Here is a 23,743-nt window from a genome sequence, read left to right as displayed (position 1 = left end):
GATATAAAAAATTAACAATATTTAATACTTACTTTAAATAATGTTGAAAGAGATTGTTGAAAGTTACCTCTAGGGATAGAATTATCAAAAGTCAAAAGTTCTTTAAATTCATTACTTGATTTGTGTAAATTTAAAATAACATAACTCGTTTTTTTAGAAAATTTCGAGTTTGATATTTATTTTGGGGGTCGATTTATTGAATTGATGCTGAAAAGTTTATTTTAAGGAGTTACTTTTTTCTAAAACTAATTTCACGTTTAAGGCTCAAATTCAAAAAATCTATGATTGAGAATGAAAGAATACTTATTACTTTATGATAACTTATTTTTGCTTAATCAGAAATCTCGTTTTAAAAGTTGTTGTTTATAAAAAATATACTTTTGAATGTAAATCTAAATTAATTTTTAGTTGACCCCTGAAAAACATTGAATATTCTAAACGAAAAATAGAAAAGTCACGTGAAAACTTACAACATGGACTAACTTCTTCTAGGTTCTTACCATTAATTGAGAAATAAATCTTGGCCACACATTTTTAAGAAAAAAATCAACATAATCAGATTATTAATTATGGTTAAATGTTAATTAAGCATTATTTTTTTCGCAATTTTTTTATCTTAACTATCCATTATTCTATCTATCTATTTATTTAACTCATTATTTTTTGTATTGAAATACACCTTGATGTTGAGTTGATTATATATTTGTATTCAATCGATGATAGACATGTGTAGATCAATTCAGTATCGAGGTATGTTCTAATACAACTGTAGTTGAGGTAAAAAAAACTCGTGAAAAGGTGATAATTTTGATATATAAATAAACAATGGATAGTTAAGGTATGAAATTAAAAAGATATAATAGTTTAACTGTGTGTTTTATCATTAACTTTTTTAATTTAATGAATTTTCACGTGACATATTAATTCAGATCAAAGCGGATACCATACATGGAGTGAGAAACAAAAAAATGTCAATAAATATACCCAAGTTCATTCAATCTATTAACTATGATAGGCTCCGTTCACCCTTATTCAATTGATAGGATAGATATGATTCATTCACTTATAATAAAGAACTCGAATTCAATATCATAATTCCTAGCTAGTTTGAAAAATAAAATAAAAATACTTATTCTATTCTTGATTTCCTTCACTATCATTCATCCTCATTCCATAATAATAATAATTCTGCAAAATAATAAAACTTTCACAAAATAAAAGTACGTAACTGAAAATTTGATTATAAGGGATACATGATTTCCATAATAAATAAACTAAATAAGAAACCTTTAATTACAAATTATACAACTTTCCTAACTATACTATTTTTTTTCTTAACATTAATAGTTTTCCCACCTTTGACAAGCTACCAATACAAACCACACAAATTTTGAACCAAATTCCCTCCTCTCTCTTTTTTGGTTCTTTTTTTATTATACAAAGCCAACAATTATTTTATCGTGACATTAATTAAAAAAATAACAAATAAATTAACAAACACCCCTACTTAACCAAATCTTTATTTTTGTACAAATACCCTTCCCCCTACTAAAAAATAGAAATTACTGATATATTAGAAATTCAATGAAAAATGTAATCATGAATGAAGTCCATAGAGAAATTTCTATCTTTAACAGTGTTTTCAATTATCGTTTCTCTCCTTTTCATCTTTCCATATCTGATGTAGACGCGAATATTTTTCCCATTTCAAGAAACCTATTTGATTCAACACCATTTTTGCTACTCTTTTGAGCCTCAACATCCTCCAAATCATCTTCTATTTCCTCAAATTTGCTATTCAAAGATTGGTACTCAATTTTCTCTTGGAAAATCTTAATTAAAATCAAGTAAAGGGTGACACAAAATATTGTGATCCCAACTATATACCAACTAAATTGTATATTCACTAAAGCTTTTGCCCTTTCAAGTGCTTCATCATTTTCACATCTAACCACTTTATGACCTTCTTCAAAGTTGATAAAACAACCTTTTGGGATGAATTTTGGTGTCCAAAGCATAAACCCCATAACCATAAGCCAAATCCCTTGGAACATAATGCTATAAGACCTCACAAAACTATTCAAGAAACTCTTAGGAAATTGAATTCCCAAAAGAGTAGTGGCTAAACATACAAAAATGGCTATTTGTAAAAGCCAATGATATTGTCCTTCAACTCCCATATGGTCACTAGAGTGAAGATGGAAAAGCAAAAGTTGTTGACTAAAAGCAATAGCTCCAAGTAATTGTGTCATCCCATATTTTGTTTGGGGTTGAAGTGTAACTTTGTCAAAGATTATGGTGAAAAGAGCATACACAAAGAAAGTTAAAGAGATGTTTGAATGTTCAAAATTGTGTAGATGGTTAGAAGGGATAGTTCCATCAATATCTAAAGGTTGATGTTTTTTTGGACCAATAAAAAGTTCCATTGAAATTGAAGCCAAACAACCCCCCATAATCAAGAAAAGCTCTAAGTACCTAATTCTTGGAGTTGGGAACCAAGGCAAAGAAGTATATGATTTTGGATGTACAACATGTAATCTAATATGATTAATCAAATGCCAAATACCAATTAAAAAAAAGCCAAATCCTGGTGCTACATGTCCCACTAAAGTGCCCATTTTAGCAAATTCTTAGCTTAGCTAAAATTGCAAATATAACCCCTTGAATAAATATAGAGATGGAAATTTGTCTTGCAAAAATTGCAAAATATGACCACTTTTGCTTCTTCTTGATTTTGGAAAAAATAGAGATGGAAAAGAGAGGGAAAAGAAAATGAGCTATATAAAGAGTTTGTGATGGGATGGGGGTGGGGTGGGGGTACACAAATTAAGAGAATTGTGAAGGACTCTAGAGACTTCTATAAGGGGTTAAATTGATTAATTAAGAGTTTGATTTTTTTGGGCTTTAGTTAAGAGTTTTTTTTGGTTTTTGGTTTTTGTGGTGGCTTTGAGTAAATGAGAATACAATTAACATTTGGCATTAAGAGTTGACTAATAAAAGTTATCTGGTTTTAGCACTTGGCTGAGGTGGCTATTTTTCTAGAAGATATAATAGGTTATTTTAATACTATTTAAGTTGTATACGATGACGGTATAAAAATTAAAAAATATGTATACAATCAAATCAATTATAAGGAAAATATAAGTATGTATTTTGATATGTATTACTCCATTGGTAATTTGATAAAGAAGATAGTAACTTATTATACTATTATCGGTTAAATTTCATTGATAATATATATATATATTATATAAACTGATTGAGTCATTAATTTGTTGTTTAGTTGTAAGTCAGAGATAATTTATCTTGAGATTAATAATTAATATCAGAATAAGTTATTCTTTCTCTTAGGTAATATAATAATTCTATTGTAATTTATTATCGGATAAACTTATTAAATGACAAAATTACCCTTCACACCCTATATATTAATATTGCACCTTTTGCTTGTACTTCAATATCTTATATTATTAAATATCGATTCTTAGCAATTTTAAAATGTACGTAGTATAATAATAAGACAATTTAACATGATCATGCAAATTAATAGTATAAAATTAAATATTATTAACAATAGTTTAATTGATATGTTTTATGTGTGTTGCTTTGAATTCTTGTGTTATTCCAACTCATAAAGGAATCTAAAAAATATTTTATTCATATCTTATTGGTTCATTTCATATTACGATATGATCAAATAAAGCAAATGATACTCTGATATTCTAGAGCAACTAATTTTTTTAAAGAAAGTTGTGATATTGCATGCAATTTGGGCTGAGTAGTTAAAACTCTTGTTTTCTGAGGATATTTTTGTAAATAAATAATTTATTTTTTGAAAGTATGTCATGAATATTATTTTTAGTACAACAAATCAAATCGTTAATAAGAAACAATTCTAGTATAAGTAATTTTATCATAACTTATCTCATTATAATTTGTATTCCAATCAAATGACCATTTAGTCTCTTTCACAATGTCTCTAGTTTATTTTGATTTTTTTCTACTTTATAGCAAAATAATATTGTTATAAGGAATATATGATACAATATAAAATGAAAAATTGATTTAACATGAAATATAGTTATTATAATAAGATATTGTTACAGAGAATTGTTGTTATAAAGATGTGTTATTGAATTTAGGAAGAGATATCGACTATGTTCATCATCCTTGATATCATTATTATTATGATCAATATTTACTGAAAAGATTAAGTATATAAAAGTACAAAGAAAAAGAAATTAGAAAAATAAAATGTCTAATTTTAATTTTATATATATAATATAATTTTCAACGACAAGTGCTTAGATGAACCCTTTACGTCTTTAGCTTTACCTCTGATTGTAATGATTATATCCTAAATTGTCCATAACTAATAAAGAAGGATTTAATATATATATATATATATATATATATATATATATATATAAAAGTTGGTGATTAAAAAGTAAAAGTTATATGTGATCATCAGTGACCTCAAATATTTTGTCTAAAAAAAGAAAATCCAAGTAATAGAGGCTCTCTTTTGGTGTTTCTTCTTACTAATGATGGGGGAAAAATACTTTTACATAATTACATATAATTAATGTTATCTAATCAATTACATCATATTACCTAGTTTATGTGTCTTATATTAATTATCGTGTTTTGCTTTTAAAAGTCATTTTTGTCTAAAGAAAAATAACCCTTATTTTGTATTTAAAACAGATATACACCTCATTAAAAAAATTTAAAATGATGCATTTATATCTCCACCGTCTTACAAATAATGTTTTTATTATTTTCATTAACAACTTATATTTACTAAATTAAGAAAATATCTAAGCGCTAATTTTTTTTAATTTCAAAAATATCATTTGTCCTTTTAAATCATCTTGCATATATATTTTTTTACCCTTCTAGATTCGAACCAAATGAAAAAAATCAATCTCCCTCTTCTACTCAGCCATAAAATAAGTTTGGGTGGAGTCTGTATATAAAGAAAATTGAATTTTCTTTAGTTAGGTCTAGTCTGGATCGGTAAAAAAAGAGTTTGAGGTAACTTTTCGAGTCATGTAGCATTTTTAGAATTACGAAACTAGTTTTAAATTTTTTAACTATGTCAGTTAATAAAAAGGTGTGAATATGCACCATTTGTTAGATGGTGAGGGTATATATGCACTATTTGTTTGACAACGAGGGTATATGTGCATTATTTATTGAATGTCGTGGATATATATATGTACCACCATTTTAATGAGAATTATATCCGCTCAAAATCACCGAAATTTATAAATTTTTGATGAATTTTTTATACATTTATATATGTGTGTAGAATAATTGGAAGTCAATTTGGTCACAATGTAAATAATTTCAAAAGGTCAAACTTGTACTTCTCTATTTTAATTTCAAACAAAAATTGTTTTTACCACTGATAAAAAATATGGAAAAGTATTCTTAAAATTCTATTTAATTTTCAAACATAATTAATAGTCAAAAGGGCAATATCTTTTGATTCTCATTTAGCATTTAAATTATTTTATTTTTATGTGTTTTATATCTTAATTATTCATTGAGGTAAATAAAGAGAACAAAGAATAATTGAGGTATAAAACTCACAAAAATGATAGTTTAAATGTATTTTTGATCATTAACTTTAAATAAGAGAATTTATATTCAATTTCTCGAAAGATTTGATCATTTAAAAATTTGATCTAAACCGCTAACACTAATGTAAGTATATCTGTAAATCACTTCAAGACTTTTGGGCCTCGCGATTCTGTCCCCTTAAATTTTAACCCAAAAGATAAATCGACAAATTATGAGCTTGATTTTATAGGACTCATTAACTTTTCTCTGTTATTTAGATACGAATTAGCTATCAAAAATTTTAATATTATATATGGATAATGTTACCAAGAATCTCCCAAAAGAAGAAGGAAAAAAATTATTTTACTTTGACTAAAGGATTAATTAAAGAAAAAAAAGTCTTATTTTCTTGTTAAACAAGATTTATCCTCCATTTTTACTCCAAAGAATTTATTTATTTTTCCACCCGGTGTCCGAAGCCCACATTGAAGCTACGAGTAAATTCGGATCGCGCATTGCAGGGCCCATTCAGGGGTGGCGCTCCCAACAGGATTTTCTCCATACCCAAGTCTCGAATCCGAGATCTCTAGTTAAGGGTGAAACACTCCACCAATGCACCACAACCCATGTTGGTATACTCCAAAGAATTCTGAGCTAACTTCTTGCTAATTAATTATATTCATGTAATTTAAGACATGTATGGCTAATTCCAAGATGAACAAAAATGAAAGTATTCAATTATAAGTTGACTATTGTTATATAAAATAATCTAATATATATACTTATCAAAACATGTTTCTTTTTTATGGAGATCAACTGCAAATATAAAATTTTCGATAGATATTCTGTTGGAAGAGATTTGAGCCAATATTCGATAGACTTCATTAAAAATATGTATATTTTTAAAGCAACTTTCTTACCAAAATTGAAAGAAAAAGATTTGTCTAAAAAGTGACCTTTTAGGTATATTTTCTTAAAAATTGTCATAGTAATGCATTTAATTAATTTTATTGATAATTAAAGAACTTTCTACTAAACCTCACCAATTCTCTTGAAAAAAATATTGCATTAATTAGAAATTGTTAACTACTATTCTTGAAACATCAAGAATTCTCATAATTTTGCACTAACATTCATTTGCTTTATACCTTTTTATGAGTGTTGGTTTTCTAGCCTAATAATAACTAACTTTGTATCTAATTGCACTAACAAACAATAATTGTGCCTTAATATCGAACACGTTGAGATTGGTTCTGTTATGAAGATTCATCATGAATGAACAATTTTTTTGTTGAGTATTCGCTTACCACACTCCTCTTTCTTTATCCTAACTTTAAGATCAAAATATGAGCAAGATTACACAGGCTACACTCGAAATTGTTAATAACTAGTAGTATATTATTGAAGCATCAACAATTCTCTAGAATTTTACACTAACATGACCTAATAAATACTTAAACAGATAGCCAACTTTGTGTCTCTAAGTTTCTTAATATTCTCACCTATATATATATATATATGTTACTAAAGTTAATAGTGGTTAAAAAGTTATTTGTCATTTGCCATAATGTAGTTTAAGCTTTTCTTTTTAATGTATAATTTTATTTTCTTTAAATAACTTGTTAATATTGACATTAGCTTTATCAAATTGAAATTGCTTGGATTATTTGCACCATATGGCCTTTTTGGAGATAATTCTTTAAATTGTATCCATTTTAGACCAATGGGCTATATTAATTACACAGAATACAATTTTAGAAAGGGAAAATTATCGCGCATTAACTACTTTTAACCGTATTTTAAAAGAATAATCATTGTCATGAAATTTTAAATTTTACCTATAAAACTCCAAGATATAATTTGAAACTTCGAAATATTGATAAATTTTTAACTACAAGGACTAAAAAGTGTTTATTTGTGAATTCTAATAATTTATTGAAAGTGGCTTGATGATTTTTTATTTTTTTGGCTCATTTATTAAACTTAGCTTACGGTGGAAGAATTAAAATTGTGGCTTCAAAATAGAACATTTTTGCAAATGCCCTAATCAAATAGCCCAAAAAACTGAACACTTATTTAGTTTTCTTCAAATTAGGCCTTTTGTACAAATAACCCATAAATCTTTACCAAATGACTCTTATGTTAGTCCTAATCCGATTCATTCTTATCTTGTCAACTTTTTAGCGGTAGGATTCGTAAAACAGAAGAAAAGCTTTAACTTTCAAATGACAAATGCTTCTTTTAATTGTGAGGGTGTTGCATAAGTTTTTGGCAAAAGTACTCATTACCCCTACCCCCCCGAACTTGAAGCTTTTTATACGGTGTACACCTAAACTAAATTTCGTTTTAATTACCCCCGAACTTGTTTATTCCTCCGTCGCATACACCTTTTTCGTCCACCTGCTCCTATTGTGACTACACGCGCGCGACAGCTGGCAAAAGTGGTGATGTGGATTTCCACCTGGATAAATAATAGCCACCTAGATAAATTAATATTGCAAAAAATAAATTTATTAAATTTAAAATTCATTGTTTAAAAGTTATTTTTGAATAAGGGCTGTTTTGCGGAACTCCTTTTGGATTTGGGTTTTTCTAGACGTGAAGTTGGTTGATTAAACTTCAAATTTGTCTGAAATTCTTACCAAGTAAGTGTTAATCTTTGTTTTCTTTACTTTTCATTTACATTTTGCCCTATTTTTCGTTTAAAATATGCCAAATATTAAAATTCATCGTTTAAAAGTTATTTTTGAATAAGGGCTGATTTCGCGGAACTCCTTGAATTTCAAATTTGTCGGAAATTCTTACCAAATAAGTGTTAATCTTTGTTTCCTTTACTTTTCATTTACATTTTGCCCTATTTTTCGTTTAAAATATGCCAAATATTAAAGAAAAATGGAGGTTTTACGTTTTTTTACCGTTGTAGCTTTGTGATGTGGCAAAAAATCACTTCCTCACGCGCCTAGTAGACTGTAGAGTGTGTTGTCAATTTCTACACCAGGTGGACAAAAATGGTGTACGCGACGGAGGAATAAACAAGTTCGGGGGTAATTAAAACAGAATTTAGTTTAGGTGTACACCATATAAAAAGCTTCAAGTTCACGGGGGTAATGAGTACCTTTGCCTAAGTTTTTTTAAGTGTGTTTGGGCGTTCGTCAAATCTATTATGCATCTGATGAGAAGAATAATGAGTTCACTCGTGCGGGCCATCAAGAATCTTTCTAGAGATCTATATCGGACAGTTCAGTTCAGTTTTTATGTATTAGTGGTTCAGTTTATTTATTTCTGATTTTTTAACATGCTAAACTGATAACCAAACTAACAAGATATTTATTATCAGTTTTTGGTTCTTAACGGAACGGTTTTCGATTTAACCGATAAAAAAATGCTCATGTGATCATACATACATCATGTTCATAAAAATAGAAATAGTAGTGGAATAGAAGTTCAACACAAATTTCTACGTTGATTACTTTGTTTAAAACATATAATTATTTGAATTCCTTCTAAAGACTCACACAATAAATTGAGGAAACAACATTAACTATTTTTGTTTGTCACGATCAAATCTAAAATTAAGAAGAGAGAAGGTAATACTATATGTCGAGAATAGAAATTAATACTAAAATTTTAAAAATAGGATTGGTTAAATGTTAAAGTCATAGATATATAATAAGGAGTAAAATAATAATTTTAATGTAATCTTATTGGATTATCGATTTAATCATTAACAATAATCATTAAACCAAAAACCGAACTGATAATCCAATTAAAAAATTTACAAAATCATTGGCCCAATAATTCTATACCAATAAACCAATAATATTTTTATCAATTCAATTTATTGATTAAATCAATTTTTGCACTGCCCATATGCATAAAGTGTCTATCATCACATAGTAGACAAGGTGTGAGACACATTATGACATTTGAAACGTAAAGTTTGGTGCAAAGATTATTATAATAAACAAACAAATATATATACAATTCATATATATAATATAATTATAATAAATAAATAAATGCAGTAAGCGAATATTTAATGTACATATAATCTATATATAATATATGTATAATCATATAATCGATCTACATTATATTTTTAAAATAGATTATTTATGTAAAAATCTTTCTATTTAAACGTTTGATTAGACTATTTTACGAGTAAAAATTTATTTAGACCCAATTCATATGAGCACCGAATTGTACGATCTTACCATATTGTATTTATTTCATAATAAAAATTAATTGAGATTTTTTTTTAAATGATACTATTATAAATTAATTAAATCAGACAATCAATTAAAGTTTGGGAAAGAAATCAATGTAGTTGGAAAACCCTAGCTTCTAACACACTTTTTTTCCCCATATAATAAGACTAGTAGAGTGGAACTATCATAATAAGTGAACATTATGGATGTGATTTAATGATTAATTAAGATAGTAATTAGTAGATTTGAAATATACTACTTTTTGTTTTATTTTAATCTCCACTAATTTTTAAGTCAGATATACCTTTCGAGGGACTAGACTCCACCTACTAGAAGTCATTTCTCTCACTTTGCACGTTTATTTAATTTTTGTACTAAAACAGAAATCAAATTCAAATTTATGATATCATTTACAATCTTATTTCACGATTTTTGTATTTACTTCGCACATTATAATATAGGGATAATTTCAGAGACCTCCCTCTAGGTTTTACTCTATTACACTCACCCATCCTGTGGTTTGAGATATTACCTATACCTCCCTTATTTTGATTTTTTGGTAACCATTCTTTTAAACTTATTTAAAATAAATATAAATTAATTATAATTTGACATATTTATCCTTTTTATAATAATTTTTTTTCCCAAAGAAAGTGAGTATGCAACCCTTCTCCGTCGCAATTCTTTTACAGCAACATAACCTTGTTCCTCCTAAAACCAATAATAGAGCTTCGACACGCTATCATAATTTTTGTATTGGTTTGAGATCTACCTGCTACTCATTACTGATAATACCTTATTTATTAAAGCCTAATTGAATCTAAAAACACATACGTACATAAATAGACATTAATCGTCCTACTTGATGCTCGTCCTTTTAATTTTTTATGGTTAATATCAGACCACCTAACATATGGGAGATGTTTTGGAGTATTAGAAGTGAAAGAAAGATGAATTGACTTAGCCACTGCAACCAATATTTATATCGTCGCTTTAGAACTTACAAATTCGATTGCTTTGAGAAATCAACAACTTCCTCTGTTATTGATCTCTCATGCAAGCTTTAGATCTAATATAGGATGATTATAAGATGATTTTATCTCTATTTCTTGAATCATTTTTCTTTCTTAACTATCGGAAATATTTAAGTAAACCAAATTGATCGTTCTCATCTGATTCCTTTTCCTGGGAGTCCATTTTCACCTTTAATTTGAAGAAATCACCCATGAATTGGCTAGATGAAGATGAACATGATGAGTTAATGTTTGGTGAAAATAATAGCTTAGCGTGAATTAAATCACCAGTGGATTAGTTCACTTTATTTGCACACCTTCAAACTTTGTTCGGTAAAATGAATATGCGTATCTATATATTAAATTATTTGTGTTAGTTTTTTTAAAAAAAAAAATATTTATTAAATAAGTGAACATTATGCATGTGATTTAATGATTAATTAAGATAGTAATTAGTAGATTTGAAATATACTACTTTTTGTTTTATTTTAATCTCCACTAATTTTTAAGTCAGATATACCTTTTCGAGGGACTGGACTCCACCTACTAGAAGTCATTTCTCTCACTTTGCCCGTTTATTTAATTTTTGTACTAAAAAAGAAATCAAATTCAAATTTATGATATAATTTACAACCTTATTTCACGATTTTTCTATTTACTTCGCACATTATTATTATATATAATAAAGTCATAAAACTATTTTCCTTTTCATAATTATAGTAATTGGTGGACCCTTTAACCACTATAACATTACTTCAATTTTTTCCATATTTAAATAATTGAACATTGTGACTTGACCACCTATAAATAGATTGTTCCAATATTTTCATATCATCAAAAAACTCCACTTCAATGGCTAAACTCCTACACTTCTTTGGTACAATCTTCATTCTCATATCTTTCGTAGTTTTTCCAATTATCGGAAAAAAAGAAGAATATGCGTTCGAAAAATCTATAAATAGAGAGTCCGTGAGTCTAAAAAGGGAAAAACTTAGCCATTTCAAATTTTATTTTCATGATATCCTTAGTGGCACGAAACCAACATCAATTATGATTGTACCACCACCAAAAAACACCGCAAAAACGGGTTTTGGCATAGTCAACATGATAGATAATGCTCTAACCCTAGAACCAAAATTGAGTTCCAAGATTATTGGAAGGGCACAAGGGTTTTATGGCTCGTCTTCATTAAGTGAATTGAGTTTATTAATGATCATGAATTTTAATTTTATTGAAGGGAAATATAATGGTAGCTCGTTAGCGGTGCTCGGTCGGAATTCGATAGTCGAGACGGTCCGCGAGATGCCGGTGATCGGCGGTAGTGGGCTTTTCCGATTCGCTAGAGGGTATGTTCAAGCAAAGACTATCTCATTGAATGTGAAAACTAAGGATGCTATTGTTCAATATGATGTTTATGTGTTACACTATTAATATTCAACTAATCGTTCTTATTATCTTATGTTAATTTTAGTAAAGACAACATTTGGTGCTTTTTTTTATCTGTCTCAATTTTGATGAACAGAGCTACATATATCTAGCATATGTGCTAGTTTGTGGGCTGTGAGTAAGTGGTGTCCCTTCATGACACTACTTAGTCGGAAAATTTTACAACGTATAAATGAAAATGTGATAAGAATAACATGTAGACATAATACAAACGAAATGCACTTCCTAATATCGCATTGGTTAAGCACATTATTAGCTTAATATATGTTCGAGTTTTAAATTGAATCTGAATAAAATGGCATGTTATTATAAATATATTTCTAAAAATAAAATCGTTCAAAAATGTAAAGCTACTTCATTCATTATATACACAAAAGTAAAAAAAAAACTTTATCAAAACTTTAAGCGTCGCAAATTAAATTAATTGAACTCAAAAGAGAAACACAAAGTTAAAATTTTTAAAAAGGTTTGGGTAAGAAATCATTATAGTTGAGAAATTATAGTGTCAATGTCTTTTTTTTATTTTTCATATAATATGACTAGTGGAGTGAAATTTTCATAATGTGTGGAGTAGGTGAGTTATAATGCATGTGATTTAATGATTTAAGATAGCACTATATTTTGAAGGGACACCCCACCCCCACCCCCACCCCCATTTTTGTGCATTCCTATGCCTTGTGTTTTTACATCATCTTATATTTAATAACTACTTTTTCTTTTTATTGTCACAGTTTTCTTTTTTAGAGTCAAATTATAAAAAATTTGACTAATATTTTACGATGTATTTTTATCATATTGATATGCGAAAAATTGCAATTTATAGTACTTTTCGTATAGATATCTAAATTTTTTGTTTTAAATATCGAATTAATGTAATCTAATTTAACTTTAAAAATTAGTCAAATTGACTTTCGAAAAACGCAACATGACAAATAAAAGTGAACAGAGGAAGTAATATGCGTGCCTATCTGCAATCTGTCAACACTAATAATTGATCGCAAATGTTACACAATTTTTTTTTAAATCAGTTATTACTTTGTATCCGGTCAAATAATGTAATGTTAACTAGACCACAAGACCTATTACAAAAATAAATAATACATTTATAAAAAAAAAAGAAAAATTGTGTGTAACATAGATATATACATATTTTTTCTCATTCTCCCTAATTAAAGGCCATAAATTAAATACAATACACCCCTACTATACAACAACAATGACAATGTAGCATAACATATATACAATAGAGTATGCATAGATCTTATTCCTATCTCGTAGAGACAGAAAAACTATTTTCAATATATAGACCCTAAAACTATTTTCTACTCATAACTAAAAACAAATATACAATCAACCACCAAACATCCCCCCCCCCCCCCCCCTCCCCCCCTTTTTTTTTTTTTTTTGTACATTCCAATCCCTTGCTTTTACAATGAACTCTTCATTTCTTGCCTATATAATACATATAATAATTATTATTATTATCTTGTCAATTATGTAGCAAACACTTTGCCCATTTCAACAAACTTCTTCTTCAATTGACTTCTCTTTTGATCTTCAACATCCATAAAATCCACTTCTTGATTATCCTCAAAATTATTTTTTATGGATTGATACTCAACATTAATATTTTTTGTGAAAATCTTGAAACCAACCAAATAAAGAGAAACCACTAAACAAGTGGTTCCAATAATATACCAACTAAATTCAATATTCACTAATGATTTTGCTCTTTCAAGTGATTTATGTCCATGACATCTAACAACTTGATACCCTTCTTCCAAATTGATAAAACAATCTTTTGGTATAAATTTTGGTGTCCAAAGCATAACACCAATAACCATAAGCCAAAGGCCTTGAAACATAATACTATAAGATCTAACAAAATTATTCAAGAAATTATTAGGAAATGGAATTCCCAAAAGGGTAGTGATTAAACACACAAAAATTACTATTTGTAAAAGCCAATGGTATTGTCCTTCAACCCCCATATGGTCACTTGAGTGAAGATGAAATAGAAGTAATTCTTGGCCAAAAGCAATTGATGCAAGAAAATTTGTAAGTCCATTTTGGGAATGGATTGTAGGGGTAATTTTGTCAATTAACATGGAGAAAAATGAATAAATAAATAAAGATAAAGAGATACATGAATGTTCAAGATAATGAAGATGGTTAGAAGGGATTGTTCCATCTAAATTTAGTAGATTATGATTACCAAAAATTTCCATTAATAAGAAAATTAAGGTAAAACACATAATCAAGAAAAGTTCAAAATGTCTTATTTTTGGTGTTGGGAACCATAGTAAAGAAGTGTAGCCATTTGGGTGCAAAACATGTAGTTTAATATGGTTAAACAAGTGCCAAATACCTATTAGAAAGAAACCAAGACCTGTTCCTACATGTCCCACCAACTTTGCCATCTTTCTTTAATAATACACGAGCACGATAGGTCAAATTTTGATTGTTGTGAAAGTTACTAAATGAATCTGACTCAGAGGGTGGTGACTGAACTTGGTTAACGCAGAGTTCAGAATTGAGCAAGCTAAGACTGTCTTGATAAATACAATAAGAACCGAAGATGTTCTCTTGTAATACGAAAACCCTTATATTGGTTCTAATTACAAGTGAGACTAATTTTCTTGTGATTGTTCTAATTCACATGCACGAGGAGTCTCCCGTTCGATTGTTGTGCAAGATGTTGAATGAATCTATTTCATTCTAATTCGATCTGAACTAAAGGTAGTGGATGAAAAACTTGCTACAGAGTTTGAAAGCAAGTAAGACTGTCTTGATGAATGAAATAAGAACCGACAATGCTACCTTGTACTACAAAAACCCTTATTGTGAGATTGAATAGAGATGGAAAATGAAGGGTTAGTTTATATATTATAAACATCCTCTATCTTTGTGCTAGAAAATCATTTGTTTCAACTATATATATATATAGTAGGAGATTTATTTATTTTTTTAAAAAAAGAAAAATAACAACCTAGATGTTATATTTACTTATCTGGACTTCTAAGTTGTCAGAATTTTATTGTTTTATTGAAGAAACCTTAACATTCTAGGCAAGTTATGACAATAAAGTTTGTTCATAAAGTTAGTTTCCCTATTAAAGGGAAGTGATATCATGAGAAGGAACTTAAAAAACAATATAAGTGATCGTAGACGTATGCAGAATTTTTCGTAAATAATATCAACAATTATAGACGTAAACTTGATTTAATGTCATTTTTGTATAATTTATATTTAGTATTTTCATTATTTATACATATGTATCTTCTAAAATATCTGATAAACTAATATTCCTTACCTGAGGTCGTGACGTTGCTCTGGGCAAGGTATATTATTCAGCCTCGGTTATCCGTTTCATTTTTTTTATTATTCGATTTAAGTTCTATACACTGATAAGTCGATATACTTGCTTGAATATTTTCCACTACCTTTTAAGTTCTAGTTGCATTTATGTTTTTACACCAAACAAAAAAAAAAAGATACTACGTGGTACTAATATATTGGTTTGTTTTTCTTTGTTTGCAATGCAATTTTTATTTTTATTTTAAAAATGATCAACCAAGCAATCTCTTTCTTATTTCCTTTAATCTTAATTTACGTTAACTAAACTATTGTTTAGTTTTAATTATTAATCTGGATGATGCGTAGTAATAATTAATGAATTATTTGCACTAATAATATAAAAATTATGTAAATTATCGATTTATATATACAAATTACAGTTGTATCGCTTAATCAGAGCCCAGATATCTCAGGGTTTGCACCCTAGATATGAAAAAATTCTTAGTAGAAAACGTCTCCGTCCGAATGGGGTTGTTCCCGGACATCCTAAAAAAAAGGTTATTATACACCCCAACCCCATCCCTTGAAGAAATGAAAAGGTAGCACCGAAGAAAGGAAAGAGTGAGATGGAAGTCATATACCACGTTTGAAGACAAAAAATGCTCTCATAGGATCTTCTACTTCAATATGGTGGTATAATCGATGACTACACGACTCTATATCAAGTTATGATCGAGCGATAGCGAAGTCAAGCTGTCGTCTATAGGCGAAGGGATGAAAGTCTGGCGAAGGTCTATGCTACAGTAAGCAAAAAAGTAGGTTGAGGTAATGAAGTCACTAGTCATATACTATACAAAGGGAAAGGCGTCGGTGTCATGCAGCCTAAGCAACACAAATCCAAATATAATTGTGTGTCAATGTGGATATCAAACATCAAATGGGAGACCAAGAAAATATATGTTGCATTACGTTTTAACTGAATTAATCATATTTCTTAAGAAAACAAGATATTTAAAAAATCTTGACTCACATTAATAACTCTTATTCTCAAAATCTATATTAGATTAATATCCCCAAATTATAATCTTTCTAAATACTATATGTTAATTGTAATTAATTAAGTAATTGTTTCTCACCAAAAACTGCAATTTGTATTAAGTTCCTTCAACTAAATAATTAATATTCATTTCCACAATCTCTACCAAAATACCTATAAATACAACCATTTCCTCTTATTTTTTTCACTCAAATTAATCATTTACATTCTTCTTATTTTTTTTATCCTAAAGTATTTGTTCTGAGTTGGATTTTTTTCTACTTCGAAAGTTCCTCACGTGATTCTCAATATTTAGCTTGTTTGGTCAAACAGACTATCATAGTATTGAAAAGTACGTGAAGATACTTCCGGAGTAGAAAATATCCAACTCAATTTTTCCTTTTTTTATATGGGGTTTAAAAGTATAAATTAGTTTTCTTATATTGTCAATACAATTTAATCAATTGCCATATAATTTTATTTTTCAGGTACTTATCAGATTAAACCTAAAGATTATAATTTCAAGTTTGTTGTTATTTTTTTCAATATTGTGTTTTTGGATAAATTATAAAAATGTATCGTGATATATAAGCAGTTGTAGTTAATTCTTGTCATTTAAAAAAAAAAAGATTGTATTAGATTTGACCGGCTTAGTTGAACTTCAAATCTTATATTAACAAAGAGTTTATGTTCTGTGCACTGATAATATTAATCTTTTTTAATTACTTTTTGATCTATAATGATTTGTAAATCTTTGTATCAAACTTATATTGATTAGAATTGAGATACCATTTTTTTTTATTTTAGGAATAAGATGATTGAAATGAGAACTCACAATAAAAATATTTATTTCTAAACTGAATTATATTATTGATAGAGCTTGTGATGAAACAGGAAATCTTAAATTTTGACATTTGATTTAATCGCTTTTTAAAAAGAATTCAATTGAATAAGAAAATATTTTCACTTTTTCTTCTCATATTTTTTTCGCACTAGTCTTCTCTTTGTTATTTTTTCCTTTTTATTCAAATCAATATATAACAAGTAACTATCACTTGATAAATATAATTCTGGTAAGGAAATTTCATATCTAAACAAAAAATTAAACAAGATAATAATAACAATAATAATAATAAGAATGATAATAATAATAATTACACTCACGTTTATATATTATATAATAATAATATAATAACTAGGGATAGTTTAAGCACAAATAAATTATTTTAGATAATGTAATCTCATTTTTTTTCTAACGACCATATCAATTTTTCCTAATCATGAAATAATTAAAAATTAATCCATCTCAACACTATGAAATCAGCTATGAACTTTATCGTTGTTTCGCTCATAACTAACAAAAATCCATCGCTAAATCAATTCAAAATAAAATTAGCGATAGATTTTGCTGTTTATCCATCACTAAATTCAGTTTTTTTAAGTTGTTCAAAAGAATATTTATAAAATTTCACATACAGGTATAATCTAAAATTCTAATATTTTGTAAGCACTATTGAAATAACTCACATATGATACAAATTACTGATTTTATCATTTAACCAAGTTCAAAACACAACTAAAACATAGTTTTAAGTTATACAAACCCAAATTAGAAGCAACGACATGAGTTTTATTTTTTAAAATAAGTTTAAAATAAGTAAATATAGGTCTAGATTTATTGTTTTTGGCATTTGAGGTGAAAACATTGAAATCATGATGAGAAAAAATTAATCAGTCTTAACACTTTGAAATAAGCTATGAACTTTGTCACTATTTCGCTCATAACTAACAGAAATTCATCGCTAGATCAATTCAAAATAGAATTAGCGATAGATTTTGCTGTTTATCTATCACTAAATTCAGTTTTTTTAGTTGTTCAAAAAAATATTTATAAAATTTCACATACAAATATAATCTAAAAAATCTAATATTTTTGTAAGCAATAATATTAAAATAACTCACATATGATACAAGTTACTGATTTTTTCATTTAACCAAGTTCAAAACATAACCACTAGTACATAAGTTTAAGTTATTACAACCCCAAATTAAAAGCAACAACATAAGTCTTATTTTTTAACATAAGTTCAAAATAAGTAAATATAGTCTAGATTTCTGTCATTTGAGGTGAAAACATTGAAATCATGATGATAATAATTAAGTTGACTTAACCAACAATTTGCAGCACCATGAAGATCATCATATATAGTATTAGCTTGAGCTTTGTTCATCCAAACATCATTTTGCATCTTGTAAGATGCTATCCCAAAAGGTGGAATAGGAATTCCTCCATTTTTCTTCTTTAGCATTGAAACACCTTCTTTTGTTTCATCGTTTGTGTTCTCTGTAATAATAATAATAATAATACGTAAAAAATAAATTTATAGTAATGTTAAGTCTTAAATAGATGTGTGAGGTGATTTTCTCTTTTATAAAAACAAGTGATATTTTGTATGAAATTGATCTTGTCTCAATACTTTTATGATATTATTAAAAAAGAATTTCTATAGAAATATTTTTACCAATTTCACTATTGTCTTGGTTGATTTTTTTAATATAAAAAAATAGCAAAAATTAAAAGACATACCTTGAAATAATGATGATATGGTATGATAGGTAATGAAATATGTGGGCGCTTTTTTTCTCAACCCAATCAATGGTATATAGCCAATTGGGGACCTAAAAATTATAATAAGAAAATTAAAAAAGATTTTGTTAAAATAAAAAAAATGAGAGAGATTTTTTATTATTTAATGACATAAAAAAAAATTGTAACATCATTTTTAACATAATAATTTTTTGTCATGAAAATAAATAAAAACTTTATTTTTAAGTGATTAATTTATTATCAAAATTTACTTTTAAAATAGTATAAAAGATTAAAAAAAAATTAGAAAAATATACCAAGTAATAGCCATCCAACTTGCTGGAGACAAGTCAACAATGTTAAGTTTGAGAATTCCAGGGTTTTTGTCGTATAATTTATCTACCTAAAACATCAAAATTAATTAATAATATATTAAAAATAAAGCATAAATTAATGAAATATAATTTTAATTGTGACAAATTATAAAACTAAAATGAGAATTATAATAATTTAGAAATTGAGTATGCATACCTTATCTATTAAGGGGTGTCTCCAAGTATAAGCACAAACATCAGAATATTCAAAATAGAGATAGCCAAGTTGATTTTTTGAATATTCCATTGGCTCAGTATTGAAATTTGATAAATTATTATTATCACTTGAAATTTCTGAATTATTGTCTTTTGATATGATTTTGCAGGAACTGAAAAAAAAAATATTAGTGGATAAGATAATTATGCTCTATATAAATTCTCACAAAAATATTTATGAAAGTAGCAAACGAGATCTAGGATAAAATCTAGTTATGAATTAGTATTATTTAAATTGTCATAAGAATAGTACGATAAATTCTAAGAAGAATACTTAATGAAAGTAACATATGGAATCTAGGGTAAAATCTAAATTGTAATTAGTTATCAAATCTCCATAAAAAATATTACAATAAATTCTGAAAAAAATGTACTTTATGAAAGTAGCAAGCAAAATCTAGTGTAAAATCTAAACAAGAATTAGGATTAGTAAATCATCATAAAAATATTACGATAAAATCTCAACATAAAAAAATGTACTTTATAAAAGTAATAGATGAAATCTCGATAAAATTTGAATATATACCTAAGTGTTGTTGGAGATTGGACAGTATAGAGCTGGATAGCAGATAAGTAAGGAGTATAATATTGAATAACAGACTGATTATTCAAAGTTAATGGAACACCAACACCATATGCACTCCATTCTTCATAGCAATCCCACATATCTCGAAGTCTGAAATTTTCAGTTGTATCCTTCTAAATTACAAACATATTAGATATACATGGTAAAAGATATAATATAAATGAATATAATAAAAGAAGCAAATAGAAGGAGAACTAGACGTATTTAGTTAGACAGAGACATTTCAATCCCGTCTGGTGTAAAAAGAACACTCTCTCAAACGCACATACACATCATTTACTTTCTCTCTCTTTCACACACTCACTCACTCTCTCTATCTTTCACACACACTTACTTGCTCACTCTCACTCTCTCTCTCTCTCACACACACACTCACTCACTCTCGTTCACACACACACACTCTCTCTCTCACACACACACACACTCACTCTCTCTCTAACATACACACATTTTCTCACTCACTCTCTCTCTCTCTCGCACGCATACACTTTTTCTCTCTCTTACTCACACAAACACACACAAAAAAACATTCTCTCTTTCTCCTTCTCTCACACACATCACTCACTCACTCTAACATACACACACTCGCTTGCTTGCTTGCTCACTCACTCTTTCACACACACACCCCACACACACGGTATAAAATTTGATTTTGTATCAAATTCATCATGAAAAATAAAAATTCATATATATCAAAAAAAAATTATGATATCGTTGTATATGATATGAAAAGGGGCAAAATCAAACTTGATTTTAGTATTTTCAAAGAAAACTCATCGAAACAAATTTATTTAAACGAAAGTGGATTCAATTAATATTATTATTTTAAGCAATGAAATTATTAAAATGAGACTTAACCAAAAAAAAATCTAAAAAAAATAATGAATTACCTCTGAAAGAGGTTTTGATGGAACAATTGGTGTCACTGATTGAAGAAAACTTGAAAGATTTGACATTTGATTTAAACTCTTTTTTGACATAAACTCAATTAAAGAAATTTTTTCTTTTTCTTTTCTTTTCCACATTTTTTCAAGTTGAAGAAATTACCTTTTGGTTTTTGTTTTTTCAGTTTAGCTGATTATATAGAAAAAATTCATTTCAAGATTTTCTGAAGTCTTTGTAGCATTAATTACAGATAATATCACATTGAAAATTTTAGTTTCACATGATATATTTAAATTTTTCATCCTACACTTTATTTTTTATATTGTGATAAAAAATTAAAATTAAAATACTGAGAAATAAATTTTAGTGATTAAAAAATCACAAGATTAAGCCAAAAAAAAAAAAGAAAGGTGAAGTTAGGAAGAAAAAAAAAATCAGAAAATATTTAATTTTTTTGAAGAAAAAATAATAAATAGCAAAATATAACATAAATACTAATTACAATAATAATAACTTGTGTATTTGACAATTTTGTTTAACATTTATTAAATGGGAGTGTTAATTAATCATTTTTCAATATCGATATTACTCGTCAACAATTATTTACTTTTCTTAAACCAATAATATTTACATCATATTAAAATAGATTGTGAATTGAACTAAGTAATTTATTTATTCAAAGTTTATTATTGCACATGCAAAATTATAAGATGAAGTCACACTAATAGACTTTTTTGAAATTTTCAAATTAGAGTAATATACAAGCTATTAGATTAATATTCAATGAGTAAAATCATAATACAATTATAGACATTGATATTATTTTTCAACAATTTATGACTTCCTTTTCTAAAACTAACGATACAATATGTTTTTTAATCACATAAATCAACTATTCAAAGACTTATTTGCAAAAAAAAAAAAAAAAGGAAAAAAAGTTATTTTATTTTTACATAATTTCACCAAACAAAATTTCAAACCTATAACCATAAGAGATAATATTGTAATTAATGCTTTTTCTTCAAAAATAAATAAAATAAAACCACGTCTACAAATTCAAAGTTTCAAACGATAGTCAAATATTTTATTTGTCATTTTACGTACAAAAGTCTATTTAATCAAATCTACTCATTAATACAATTTTCCTCTTTTATTTTCCGGCATAATCTATTTTTTATTTTTATTTTTATATTTCTGGTAATTTTCATCAACTTTTTTCTCCTTTTTAATTTTTACTCTTCTTTATTTCATGTTTTTCCCATTGTTTATTTCTACATGCCTATTGGCTCCTTTTTCTGTATCAATAAAAAAAGAAAAATTAAATAGCAAACTATTAATTCAAATTAAATGTTATAATTACAATTTGATTTAATTGTAACCTGTAGCAAACAATTGTCATTCGCCTCTCTCCCCATATTTTTCGCTCGCCTCTCACTTTATACAAACACAAATGTATAAATTGTGTTTGTGTTTGATAAAGCGAGAGAAAATTGTATATACAAATACACATATTTTCGTCTTATACACTTATAATTATACAAATACAGATCTTCCCCTGCCCAGTTTTCTTTTGTCGTTCTATCTTTCTCGCTTTATACAAACACAGATTATACAATTGCTCGCTTTATACAAACACAAACTATACAATTGATTCTTTTGTATATGTAAACCGAAATATACATATTAATAGCCATAGCAAACATAAATATAACTTACAAATATGATTTTTATATTTGTTAAACCTAAAATTCACTCTACAAAATATAATTAATAGAAGAATAATTGATTTCGTAAAAAGAAAATATTAGTTAGTCTTTTATGATACCCACATGATATGTTATATACTATTTATCAATGTATCACAAAGGACTGATAGTTCATTCCTTCAAGAAAAACACCTCAATCTTCTATGATTCCAACTCAATATATATTATACTCTGAAATTATATTATAAAATATAAATTTATTCCTTAAAAAATATTATTCATTTCTCTATGATGCTCACATGGTATATATTGCATGATATGATAAATAACTTGCTCATTCTTTCTTTCAAAAGACACTCACATGGTATATATATCATATATTGAAAATGGTATCATATAAACTTGTTCATTTTTTATAAAAATAGCTCAGTTATATATGATACCAACATGATATACACCATATATTGATAGAATATCATAAATGATTGATTCATTATTTATTTATTTTTAAAAAAAAGAGCTTAGTCTAAGATCTACGATACCAACACAATTTTATACTAAATCAATCTTAAATGATACCCTGTCAATATACAGAATATACCATGTAGGTTTCATAGATAACTAAATGACTTTTATTTAGCTTGCGGTTATTTTAGTGATTACTAATAGGTATGTGGGCAAATTTAAATAATTATAGCAATTTGTGTAGTTTTTTTCCAAAACTCAAATGAGGGCTTAAAAACATTGAGTCGAAGGTTTATCGAAAATAATATCTCAATCTCAAAAGCAGGGGTAAGGTAAACTTACATTTATCCTTTCAG

The 23,743-nt window shown here is 27.1% G+C and overlaps 4 protein-coding genes across 4 annotated transcripts; 1 reads left to right on the top strand and 3 right to left on the bottom strand.

Moving 5' to 3' along the window:
* Window positions 1-1,663: 1,663 nt before the first annotated feature.
* Window positions 1,664-2,737, bottom strand: LOC125837175 (uncharacterized). The gene has a single exon (XM_049516322.1). The coding sequence runs from the start codon at window positions 2,616-2,618 to the stop codon at window positions 1,665-1,667; it is 954 nt and encodes a 317-aa protein (XP_049372279.1). The 5' UTR covers window positions 2,619-2,737; the 3' UTR covers window position 1,664.
* An 8,904-nt stretch (window positions 2,738-11,641) lies between these two features.
* Window positions 11,642-12,238, top strand: LOC125837499 (dirigent protein 19-like). The gene has a single exon (XM_049516606.1). It carries the CDS (start codon window positions 11,642-11,644, stop codon window positions 12,218-12,220), a length of 579 nt encoding a protein of 192 aa, XP_049372563.1. The 3' UTR covers window positions 12,221-12,238.
* Window positions 12,239-13,728: 1,490 nt separating this feature from the next.
* Window positions 13,729-14,660, bottom strand: LOC125837506 (uncharacterized). Its single transcript, XM_049516611.1, has one exon. It carries the CDS (start codon window positions 14,653-14,655, stop codon window positions 13,729-13,731), a length of 927 nt encoding a protein of 308 aa, XP_049372568.1. The 5' UTR covers window positions 14,656-14,660.
* Window positions 14,661-18,655: 3,995 nt separating this feature from the next.
* Window positions 18,656-19,776, bottom strand: LOC125838107 (uncharacterized). Its single transcript, XM_049517166.1, has 4 exons — window positions 19,687-19,776; window positions 19,473-19,558; window positions 19,156-19,247; window positions 18,656-18,912 (listed from the first exon to the last, which is right to left on the bottom strand). Exons 1-4 carry the CDS (start codon window positions 19,774-19,776, stop codon window positions 18,656-18,658), a joined length of 525 nt encoding a protein of 174 aa, XP_049373123.1.
* Between the last annotated feature and the right edge of the window lie 3,967 nt (window positions 19,777-23,743).

The sequence above is a fragment of the Solanum verrucosum genome, unplaced genomic scaffold (genome assembly GCF_900185275.1).
Source record: "Solanum verrucosum unplaced genomic scaffold, falcon-dt-bn FXZP01000284.1, whole genome shotgun sequence".
NCBI lineage: Eukaryota > Viridiplantae > Streptophyta > Magnoliopsida > Solanales > Solanaceae > Solanum > Solanum verrucosum.
This window is presented reverse-complemented; position numbering and strand designations above follow the sequence as displayed.